A 12,798-nucleotide genomic window follows, 5' to 3' on the forward strand; every position below is an offset into this window, starting at 1 on the left:
TCTGTTTATCTCAAAGCAATACCCACATGTACAGCCTCAATGTATTTTTAGAGACAGCTTCTCAGTTTAATGTGCTAGCACGCTCACATTTTACTGTAGACATAAAACACTAAAAACTCTTTAAATACAGTGAGAAGGTACGCATATAATATTCGTAGTGTGTTTATGAAGATTAAAATTGACATGGAAAGGTTTGAAAACTTCTCTGAACTCAAACATTCGCCCGCTCCTCTACATGAACTTCATCTCCCATGATTCAGCACTCCTAGACGGGCCGCCCCTCCTTCCCCCCCCCACGTGACGGTCTCCGACCAATGGTGAGTGTCGTTACAGGCGCAATGCGGTTGTCGGGATGTAAGGAGGAATGGCGACGGTCGAGACGGTTTTGGAGGCCAGAGCAGAGCTGATTTTGACCAAACAGAAGCCAAACACAGGTAGTTCAAACGTCTACTGCAAAAACACACACACACCGGGACCGTGAGACAGCTGGGTGGTGTGTTCACAGCGAGGCTAGCAGCATTTTAACAAATATATCATACATTTCAAGCGTAAAGCATTTTAAGTTATTGGGTAGTCAAGTTGTTAGCAAAACTTAAAAAGCAGTTTGATTTTAAAGTTTAATATTGCCATTTTAAAATTGTATTAAAAACAACAAGGTTTCTACATAGTCTTTTTACACACACACTATGATACATGGATGTCACTTTATACCACTGCCATACTGATTTTTTGCACATATATATTCTGCTGCACAGGTTTCACCTAGTTTTTTACTATATATAATCTGTGAAGGTCTACATGTCAGGATTTATATTTATGCTATTTTTTTTCTATTTCACCGCAGGTAGAACATTTTAAATCATTTTTTTGTTGTTTCTTCTTTCCTTCAATAAAGGCTTTTATAACAGACAAAAACAGTAAAATTTAGACACCAAATGTAGGCAATTATTCACATTTGTAGTTGTTAGGCTCCCCAAATGAAGATTTAAATGCTTCAAACTCACACAGGTGTGTGACATGGGTGAAGAAAAACCTGGAGAAAAAACCGTCAGGTGTTCCTCAAACTACCTGTGCCTGTGAAGGGGAATATTTAAAAAATAAAAATACAAAAATGTGGAGGAACTAAAAACTGAAAAAATCAAAAGCAAAAAACTATGGTGTAAAAGAACCAGGCCGAGGCACTCTGGATGGTTAGAAAAACATAAAAGGTCTTTTATTCATAAGGCAAGAATACACCAGTCACTAGTGTCACTACACCCTGAAGATGGTGCAAGCCGATACACATTGGTGTATTTCTAATGTTTCTAGCTCCATGAATTAAAGGCCTTTAATACTTTTCTTACCATCCTGAGTGCCCAGACTTGTTTCTTTTACACCACAGTTTTTAGTTTTGAGTTGAGTGGTAAAAAAAATAAGTGCATATATTGGCATCGGTGATCGGCCCAAATGAGTTGGAAAATGTCAGCATAGCGGATAACTGCAAAAATCCAGTGTCAGCAGTAAATCCCTGCTTATAATAAAAAAACTTTTATTTTGAAATTAGGGAACTGAAAGTGCTAAAATGCTAACTGATTTCTGGGTTTTAGGCAAGGAAACCATAAAGATCTTTTTATCTTTTATAGAGCAGGTTTCCCTTAACCTTCAAACTGAGCAAATTGAAGTTATGAATATATGATATGCCTAATGGAAACACGTCAATTTTGAAAAAAACTCCCATTTATTGCAAAAATGTTTTTACACTTACATGACATGGTATTTTAGGCAATACTTCACATAACTGCAATGGAAACACTTTTTTTTTTATCTTTGCTACATCACATGATGCTTGTCAGTAACTGGCTCCCTCAGGCATGATGCTGCAGGCGTGTCAGAGGTGTTATTACATCGCATAACTCTTCAGAAGTTGAGAAAGTTTAGGAAATCGTGGACTATCACCTCCCAGAAATCTCTTATATGTGGCCCCTTCCACATATAAGGGGCTTGCCTTTCCATTATTGCTCACATAACATGCCTTTGTCGCCTACATAATGACGGCTAGTGTGGTGGCTGCAGCAGAAATAAAGCTGCTGATGTTTTGAACATCCATCATCATGCTTCTTGGAATGTTGTCACCAGAGGAGAAATTGCAGAACATCACTCAGTGGAAACACAGTCATTATTGAAAATATGGCTAAAGTTTTGCGCAAATTGTTATTGGAAACCCGCCTGTAGTTTTCTTGGTTTTAAGACTCATTCTTGGAACAAGTTATTTCTTATTGAGCTGTTGCTCAGAGGGATCTTTGTCTCTGTCTGTGCTTTCAGCTGTCAGTCTGGCTGAACCTTTGTACAGCGTTTTGTTCTCTATGTACTAAACAAACCCTGGCTTCATACAAAATAGAGTCTATTTGTAAAGGGGACTCTTTACAGCCTAAAATTCAAAAATAAAGAAATGTCCTCTTGAGATATCTGACTAGACTCAATTGAGCTTTTGTGCCCACAGATACATTTTTCAGTGGGTACGGATCTCACTTTTTCCTCTAATCTATGATGTGGTAATTTATGAGGACAGATATGTGACATGTGTTTCTTTTTCACTCTTCATCCAGGCTTGAAACACTTCACCTCAGACTAAACTGTGATTCAGAATCACAAAATGGAAAGTGAGGTAACAGTGTCCTCCTCATCGAGCGCTGTCTCATCCTCCGCTCCACAGACGTCCACCGCTCAGACCATCCTGGCAGCCAAGCAGAGAGACAGCAGAAAGAACGCATCTACAACTCCCGCCTTCCTCTCCAACCTGGGGAGGGCCACCTTGCGAGGCATTCGCAAGTGTCCGCAGTGTGGCGTCTACAACGGCACCCGTGGGCTCAGCTGCAAGAACAAAGCGTGCGGGATTTCCCTCCGAAATGCTTCTTCGTCGACGGGCAGGAGCAGCAAGAAATGTGCGGTGGAGGTGGTGAAAGTGATTATAGACAGCGAGGAGAGGGTGGGGAAAGAGCGCGAGGGCGGAGGAGGAGGGGTCCTGGGTGGAGGCTCAGGTGGAGGAGTGCAGGTGTTTTCAGTGTGTCATAGAGGAAGAGGAGCCACAGCGACGCAGCTGGGCTTTGTTGAACTCGTCCCCACTGATACGGCGATAGCGACAGGAGACGGAGCCACCCTGCTGACACGTATCAACCTGGGACGCTGCTTTTTGCCTTCCTGCAGGCAGGGTCAAAGGTCAAATCAGGGTGAGACAGAATCATCGGCAGCCAAACAGTCGTCAGACAGCCTCTGCATCCACATCAAGCAAGCGATAGAGTGTCGGAGCCACGCCACGCCGCTGACCTTAAAGAGCTCCGTCCTGGAGGGTTTACAAGCCTCCATGCAAGCCAGGGAGGAGCTGTGGAGGCTGGCCACCGAGTCTCCGGGGCCCCTGGTGCAGCGCGTTGCAAAAGACACCCTTGTGGTGAAGTGCCACACGGATTCCCAGCATCCTTTAGGGCTGCTGCATCTCACTGTGGGTGCAGCTGGACTGTCTGAGGTGTCAAAGAGCGAGAGAAGAGGCAGAGAGCAGCAGAAAGATGGTGTCTTCCACTGTGCCTGTCAGGTGAGCAGCAGCAGCAGCAGCAGCAGCAGCAGCAGCAGCAGCAGGAGGAGTAAAGCTGGTGCTGATGGAGCAGGTGGATCCAGCAACTCTCACCCTCCACCTCCCAGCTCGCTCGCGTCACAGCCGTGCCTTCACTTCTACGCCTGCGTGTGCGCCTTTGCGAGCGACGAGAAGCTGGCGTCAGAATTTGCTGCTTTCATCAGCTACACCCCAAGTGGTACAATAACTCTTTTCTACTGTCAGTTTCAACAGATTTGAACCCTTAGGGCCTGCGTCAATATTACACACACTCGTATTGCTCTGCACACAAAATGTGCTTTTCAGAATCAGGCTATAAAAAGTATTATACATTGATATGATTATCTACTTTCATTGAGTTTATTTTACACCAACATCTGTCCTAATCATAACTATACAATACTTTATAATTTTTCCGAATTTTAACACTTTAAATGCCAGGTTTTTGCCATGGTGCCACTATGTTTTTAGATGAAATATACACCATTATTATTTTAAATATACTATATGCAAAGTGGATTTTTTATTATATCAGCCTGGGATATGTCAGTGATTTGCAGCAACACTGGTTGTGACAGTGCACCTGGAGGAAATAGCATGTATTTTCCTAGAATGACATCCAATCTGTTTGATGCATTTTAAAACCTTTTCCTTTTAATTTTTTTTTTGTGTTAATTTATGCATATGTTATATATTTTGCCAAGATTTTGTTTTGTTTTTTTAATATTGGAATTTCCAGCTCAGCTTCTACAATACGTCTAAAATACACTGGAAACTAAATTGTTACATTCAGACATTTTTGATCCCACAACCATCAAAGCATAAAAACATGCATTGTATTATTTCTGGGTGTCATTCTGGGATTTTGCCTTAAAATTAGTCATTTTTACTATTATCCACCTCATGTTATTTTTACCATATTTGGCATATGGAGAAAATACATGCTATTTCCACTAGGTGCACTATCACAATCAATGCTGACATATCCTACACTGTGAATCTACTTTGCATGTAGTAAATTGAAAAATATTTATTTATTTAAATTTCATCTAAAAACATAGTGGCATCATGACAAAAACCTGGAATTTAAATTCTGAAAATTAATGAATATTTGATATTTCTGATTAGGAATTAACTCAGTGAAAGTAGGCAATCACATTAATGTGTAATATTTTTGAAAACTTGATTTTGAAAAGCATGTTTTGTGCGCAAAGCAATACGAGTGTGCGGGCCCTGAGGGTTAATGCATCCTTTGATTTGATATAACCTGTTGCTTACAGTTTCTTTTCCATGTTTTCTTTTCAGGTGTGCAGCAGAACGTCTCCAGCAGAGTAATCAGTCCCAGTGAGAAGCCTCTGCAGCAGGCCGAACCCGTCAACTCTCCTCATAAAACAAAGAAACTTCGCCTGGATGAATCTCTCTCAGGTGCTTCCATCTAAATACCTCAAAAAATCTATATTATTACTTGTCATGAATGCAGGATGATTCTCTGGAGCATGTTTGTCTGAATCCTCCTCTGTCCTCCTTTCCTCTTTCTGTTTCTCTCTGACTCACTCTGTCGTTCTGTAATTTCCTGCCTGTGTGTCGCCCCCTCAGTGGCCTCTGTTTCTGGGGCGGGGAAGGAGGGCGTGTCAGCCCCTGACCTGAGGAGAGCTGGTCAGAGGAAAGCCCCCGGTGCTGGTGGGCTGAAGGCTCCAGGTGCTGTCTGCCTGTCTGCCTGTCTGCCCTCCCCTCCTTGCCTTTTCATCTTCCTGCTGCCTAAATCTGTCTGTTAAAGAGCCTTACATCGTCTTAGACATCTGTCTCTATCTTTATCATCCCTCTGTCTAATCCTGCAGCACTAATCCTCATCCACTGTTGAAAAGAACAGGGTCGCACTGTAGCGGACACAGATCGTATTTTAACATTCAGTTTGGAAACATTTTCAGGCTTTTTTTTTATTAACACCTTTTATTAACACCTTGAAACCTGAGCAACGTGGCTCAGTCACTTTCACAAACATGGGAGAAAAGCAGTGAGCAACTTCACAAGAAACCCAAAATTTGCAAGGAATTAGTAAAATGTTAGAAAATTAATTGAAAATTAGAAAAGATAAGAAAATGTAAAAAAAAAAACAAAAACCAAAAAACAAAAAAACGTACATATACATATTTTTCTAATAATTATTTTTAAAATATTTTTTAAGATGTATTATTCTATATTTTTGTTACTACTTTTCGTTTCATTTACTTGTCAGCTTTTCCTTAATTCTTGCAATTTGTGAGACATCTCTGACAGTTGCCTTTTTTGCCATGTTTCCGAAAAAAATCAAACCAATTTTCTCAAATTTCAGTGGTTTAAATGCTTGTGAAAGGCGTCCGAATGTAACACAAGAAACTGATGTTTCATTATAAATGAGTGTTTGCACATTATAAATGAGTGTTTGTTGCACTTGATCTTTTAATGGGAGTGTTCATGTCTCAGGGAGCACGCAGGCTGTGGATGAGCGCACCGTGATGATGGGCTTCCAGCAGTGGCTGGCCAGCGTTACAGAGAGGATCCACCAGACCATGCACTACCAGTTTGATGGTAAGGCTGAAGCTTGTTCAGCACACTGCATGCTCATAAATCATTTCATTGTTTATATGGTTTGCACTTCTGGTTTAATATTTTGCTGATATAGCTTCTTGCAGAGAATTAGACAAGAGGATCAACACCACTTTCTGATCTGAATCTTAAATATGAAGCTACAGCCAGTAGCTGCTTAGCTTAGCTTAGCTTAGCATAACAACTGGGAACAGGGGGGCACAACTAGTCTGGCTCTGTCCAGTAGAGACAAAATCCATCTACACCCCTGAAGCTGAAGCTAAATGTTACATCTCATTTGATTCATACAGAAACAAGAGTGTAAAAATAACACGTCGTAGTTTTATGAGGAATAAGGTGCCAAATTATTCCTGGGCTAGATGGCAGTCACTACTAAATGGAGGTAAGCTAAAAAGGCTAAATGTTGCTGTGCTCCCACATTAAAACTCTGTCTAACCAATAAAAATAAAGGCAAAGTTGTAACCAACCAAAAGATACAGGAAAAGTATATGGGATTCTTTGTGATGGCATAATTGTTGCCCAAAAATTATTATTGCATTTTTATGTATGACAAGAATACCAATGTAAGAATAATGATATAATTTTATTATTGACTGCAACAGACTATTTTACAAAAAAAAGAAAGAAAGACACAAAACCGTGGCAGAGGTGGCTTTTTAATGACAAATGGCAACTTTTTAAATTTAACTTAAGTTCATCTTTGAACACGGGCATTTTTGAGATGGCAAACTGAATCACTCAAAAACATCCCCTTTCCAGTCAAAACATTGTTGCCCCCCACCACCTTATGGGCCCCAGTGTAACTGCACTGCGTGCACTGTCTGTATTTACGCCCCTGCTTTTGTCGCTTGTTTTATAAGTTGTTGCTCTTGGTGTTTATCCATCAGGGAAACCACAGCCTCTGGTGTACCACATCCCCCAGGAGTTCTTCAATGCTCTACAGCACCGTCTGTCTCTGGGCTCCAAGAAGAGGAGGCTGCCCAACTTCACGACAGGTGAAACAACATGATTTACTCAATGATTTTAATGATGTAATTTAATCAGGTGATCTTATCACCATTATGTACCTGGAAATCTGGAGCTCCAAGTGTTTGTACTGCAACACACCCATACATGTCAGCTGAACATGTGGAAAGAATATGTACTCAATTACAATTTTGTGATACTTGTGCTTTGTGTGAGTATTTACATTTTATGCTACTTAACACTTGTAACACTTGACTTTTTACTCCACTACATTTCTACCACAACTGTGGTTACTTTGCAGATTCAATTTTTACATAAAAAAAGATAATCTTATGAAAAACAAGACATTGTTCAAGATTAAACCAGCAATTCCTCTTACAAATGAGCAGTGTCTAGATGGGGTCCCTTGTGGCGTTTAAGATGTCTATGAATTATGAGAGCAGAGGTGGATGAAGTACCTCAAAGTGACACTGAAGTAAAAGTACAGATATCTTACTAGAAAATGACTTTGGTAGAAGTTAAAGTTGTGTACTACAATATTACTTGAGTAAAAGTCAAGAGTATCTGATATTTACTGTACTTAATTATGAAAAGTAATTTTATTAACCCTTAGGGCTGTTTGGTGCATTTTATGTGCTTTTTGTTTTTCATTTTGTGATAATTTGGCTGTGCTCATGCATACAGCATAAATTTTAGCAAGTCTGTATATTTTTGTTCAATCTTGTAATTTCCAGCTCAGCTTTAACAATAAGTCTAAAATACACTGTGGAAACTAAATAGTTACATTCATACTGTTAAGTGCAAAAAATGCTCCACTGAAACTCATTCAAACTGACATTTCTGATCCCACAGCCATCAAAGCATAAAAACACGCATTGTATTATTTCCTGCTGTCATTCTGGTCTTTTGACTTGGAATTTGACATTTTTACTGTTTTCCACCTGATGACATCATTTTTGGAATATGGAGAAAATACACGCTATTTCCAATAGGTGCACTGTTACAGTCAATGTTTCTGCTCATTATTGACATATCCCAGGCTGTGATCATTTAAAAAAAATCTTCTTTGCATGCAGTATATTGAAAATAATTCATTTTTTGTGCTTTTTCAAAATCTTTTATCTATAAACATAGTGGCATCGTGACAAAAACCTGGTATTTAAAGGGTTAAAATTCAGACAATTAATGAATATCAATTTTTATTGATGATTAGGACTGATGTTGGTTAAAAAAATAAAAGTAGAAAATCCTAAAAATGTATAATATTTTTTGTAGCCTGATTTTGAAAAGTGCATTTTGTGTGCAGAGCTGTACGAGTGAGGGTATTTGACACTGCTCAAAAAATGTATAAAAATGTATAAAAATCAGTGTTGCCACTAATCACTGACATATCCTAGGCTGTATTAATCAAAAGATAATAATCTAATCATCATGTAGTATATTGAAAATAATACATTTTTTTGTTGGTTTTATTTTTTCATCTTAAAATATAGTGGTGCCATGAAAAAAATGGCATTTAAAGGGTTACAATTCTGAAAATGAATGAGTATTTGATATTTATGATTAGGACTGATTCTGGTTAAAAATTAATCAGTTAAAGTACAACATAATATTATTATTAGTAGTATAATATTCTTAAAGCCTGATTTTTAAAAAAAGCGCATTTTGTGTGCAGAGCTATACCAGTGTGTATAATAAAGCGGGCGCCAAGGGTTATATCAAATGTCAACCTACTTAAATACTGAAAGTAAAAGTAGTGAATACTGGTAATAAAAGAAACAAACGATCAGAATTATGAATTTGATTTCTTCTTAACATATACAGCAAGTTAAAAAAGGCATAGAAATAAAACCTTTGACTCTCCAGGAGCTGGTAGCTGCAGTGGAGCAGTCAGCGTGCAGTTACCTGCCTCAAATCTTCGCTCTCTGAAACGTTACTTTTCCTCTCTGCTGTGGGACTCTGCTCTCTGCTCCCATCATGACGTTGATCTCATTGTCAAGTGGAATGTAGTCGCTAGCACGTAGCATCTGATCTGACATGCAGCCTGAACTTCTCTGGAAATCAAAATTACCTGCAGCTTTGGGAGCACTTGTTTGCACTCGCCCTTATGTGATTAACCTGTGATGAACATTCAAACTAGAAACAGAACTGATTTTAAGGAAGTAGCAAAAAAGCTTGTGACATAGAAATACAAACATACTGGAGTAAAACTGGAGGACAATAACTTTTACTCTAATAAATAGCAATATAGTGGAGAAAAAGTAAAAACAAAGTTATTGTATTACACCACTACAAAAGAGACATTTCCTCCCATTTAAATTCCTCAGATGGTTTCAGGAAAATTAAATGTTTTAGACCTCAAGAGGTAGATTATCAAATATTTCACAAAAGAGCAAAGATAAGCTGTAAGGAAAATAAATAATACAAAATTAAGCAGAAGAACTTTATTTTTCTTCTTTCCAGCCATCATTAATTATGTCAGATTTATATTGTGACCCTTTGGAGGTATGGAAACACAAAACGTGAAACTGCTTTACTCAGTTTTTTTTTTTACTGGTTTAAATCACGCAGTCCGTTTGTGTTGGAGAGAAAACCTCTATTAGGCTTCCATTCAAAACCTGAACAAGGAATTATAGCCAGACTGTCTTTTCTTATTGTTCTGAATGATGCACTCTATTAAGTAGAGTTTGTGAATCAGGGACTTTTATTTGTAATTGATTACTTTTATTATAGTAGTCTTTTTTGTCTGAAGCATCTGAATAATTGCTCCATCACAGGCTAAACAAACCACAAACGTGTAGTACTTTCTCTTTCTCTCTCTCTCTCCGTGTGTTATTGTGGACGTCAGCGTTTGTGAGGAATGATGGACTTCCTCTTGGCTCTTTCTCCAAGTACACCTGGCACATCACCAATCTCATGCAGGTCAAACGCATCTTTGACACCTCAGAGGTAAAAAACACTTCTTCCTGCTTTTTTTCCCTGTCCGCCTCGCTTTTACGCTTTCAGGCTGATTTTCGCAGTAAAACATCTGTTGAGTTAAAACTATGGAACAGTTTCAATTCGGAGCTAAAAAAAACACAGTTTATAAAAATGTATGAAAACATCATTTTCACGAGGTACATTTGGTTACTTAATATTTATTTTTTCCTAGTTTATCCTCATCTTCTTCTGTAAATAATAATGTAAAATTGTTGTTATTTGATTTTGGGTATGTGGGTGTCTGCGTATATGCTTAGTTAATTAGAGGTTTAAATGAATCACGAAGCTGGTTATTTTAAACCAAGGCATCATGTGTTTAACCATTTCTTTTGCTTTATGTTTTTAATTGTCTGTAAATGTTACTCTGTTTTTTGTCTGTCTATTTGTATAATCTTTTCTCTATTTTCTTCCATATGTTTGAAATAAATAAATCAGAAAATCAAATCTAAACCTTGCTCTCTAACATTCCAGCTGCCCCCCAAAAAAGCAGAAAAGATATGGAGTCATAAAATTGCCAATAAATTCAAACGAACACTCTTCTTTTCTGTCTCAGCTGCCTCTGGAGCTCTCTCAGAGTTTCGTAAAGAACGCTGATGGCTCTTATTCACGTTTTCGCTGCCCTGAGCCTCCACCTGAACCAGAACTACCAGAGGGATATCGTACAGATCGGCCGCAGGCTATAAGACCGATGGAGCTCCGCACTTTCCTCAAAGTCGGTGAGTGTCTTGTTATCAGCTGTGGTAGCACCTAGAGGTCATCTGTGTGTTTACTGTGTCGTGTCTTTGTAGGACCAGCAGATCAGAAGGAGGCCAGTCCGTTTGTGATCGAGTGGATCCCGGACGTCCTCCCTCGCTGTCAGATGGGAGAGCTCAGGATCAACTTTGAATTTGGCCACCAGCAGAGCGGCCAGCCGGAGAACTGTGACAAAACGAGTGTGGCGGAGAAAGGAGGTCGTAACAAGTCAGACTCAACCCCATCCAAACACACAAAGACTGTTGACATCCTTCAGGTGGTTGTCTGATAGCCCTCTCATCATACACCGGCAATAATCAATTTTAACTGCCTCAATATGACTCATACAATATGTCACCCACCCATATATTTATTTTATATTATGCAAGGTATTGATTATGGATTGACATGTAAGTTACACAGTGTAATACTGATCCACAGTAGTTTTAGACAATCTAGTCTGTAGTGGAGCATTTATCATAATGTGTTTTCCTTAAAATATTTATAACAAACTCACAAAAAGCAACAGAAAAGAAGTATATTTTTGAAGAAAATATACATTTTTTTAGACATAGAACCTTCACATTTTTACTTTTTAAAGTTGAAACACAACTTTTCGAAACTTGTCAATTTCAACTTTAAAATCAGGCAAATTTGCTGGTTACTATGTGAAAAGACACATTCACTGTACTTTATTTCCTAACTTTTCCTAAAGGTGTAAAAAGCTGTAGGCCTATGTGTATTTAAAAAAACGCATTTTTGTTCAGATTCCTTTTCTATGTAAACATACAGAAAATAAAACACATTAAATGGACGGTGTTTCGTTTTTTTTTTTTTTTTTTTGTGGTATTTCTACATTACGATGTAGAGCTCATGAACGCACCAAAGTCTGAGAAAGGACCTCCTAACTGGGGAAACCAGGACCCTCTGAGCAGCACGTGAACGCAGCATGACCGGGGTCACATGAAGCTCGTGGAGGAGCATGAAATCAAAAGTTTGTCTTTTGAAGAAAAGCTTGAGATGAAACGCCTCGGTGCCCGGCAGCCGCGAGATATCGTCCTAAACCAAAGCGCTGGTAAAATAGCATGAAATAGTTTAATTAATTTAGTGAAAAAGGAGTTCATTAAACGCAGAGTGGTTCCCCTGGCACAAAATGCCACTTCCTAGCTTGTCAGAGGAGCCTGTTTGGCTTCATTTTTACTCGGAGTTGATGGTACCTGGTCGAGAAAAGACTTAAAAGGATATGAATCATCTTTCTGGAAAGATTACAAACATGGAAGTAGGAGGACAACGCTTTAAAACTGGACGTGACAGCACACAGGAGGAGGAACTGAGCAGGACAGGTATGAGTCCAGTCACATCATCACCTGTCCTAAACTGTGTGGGAAATGTGAAATATTGCATTATGTGAAATGTGACGTTGTTATATTTTCAGCTTTTGCTTCTGTCTAAAGTAGTCATCCATAATTTTTCTTCCAACCAAAAACGCCACTGTAACATTAGCTTCTTAACGTCAGTGTTAGCAATGAAAAGACACGTTAACTATGTGCTTGGTGTGCAGGGGCCTGCAGCAGCAGCAGCAGGGGCCTGCAGCAGCAGCAGCAGCAGGGGCCTGCCTGCAGCAGCAGCAGCAGCAGCAGGGGCCTGCCTGCAGCAGCAGCAGCAGCAGCAGGGGCCTGCCTGCAGCAGCAGCAGCAGCAGCAGGGGCCTGCCTGCAGCAGCAGCAGCAGCGGGAGGGGGCCGCCTGCAGCAGTAGGGTTGGGGGGGGGGGGCTGACTTACTTGATTTAAGCTTTTTTTCTAGATCTCCCCAGTTGAGCCCACTCCTCGACATTTCTGCCTGGACCCCTATTCTCCAGCTATTCTTTTTTTCTTGGTCCTTGTGGGTTCAATTTTAGGGCTTGTCGGGTGAAGTTTGTGAATGGTTTTTTGAGGGTGTGTCCAATCCAACAC

The 12,798-nt window shown here is 39.5% G+C and overlaps 1 protein-coding gene across 1 annotated transcript; it reads left to right on the plus strand.

The window, feature by feature from the left end:
• The first annotated feature begins 365 nt into the window (after window positions 1-365).
• c20h2orf42 (chromosome 20 C2orf42 homolog) lies at window positions 366-11,358 on the plus strand. Its single transcript, XM_042509550.1, has 8 exons — window positions 366-434; window positions 2,586-3,782; window positions 4,889-5,008; window positions 6,047-6,151; window positions 7,057-7,164; window positions 9,984-10,084; window positions 10,668-10,830; window positions 10,903-11,358. The coding sequence occupies exons 2-8, from the start codon at window positions 2,633-2,635 to the stop codon at window positions 11,133-11,135; spliced, it is 1,980 nt and encodes a 659-aa protein (XP_042365484.1). The 5' UTR covers window positions 366-434; window positions 2,586-2,632; the 3' UTR covers window positions 11,136-11,358.
• Window positions 11,359-12,798: the final 1,440 nt, after the last annotated feature.

Source organism: Plectropomus leopardus, chromosome 20, assembly GCF_008729295.1.
Source record: "Plectropomus leopardus isolate mb chromosome 20, YSFRI_Pleo_2.0, whole genome shotgun sequence".
NCBI classification, from domain to species: Eukaryota; Metazoa; Chordata; class Actinopteri; order Perciformes; family Serranidae; genus Plectropomus; species Plectropomus leopardus.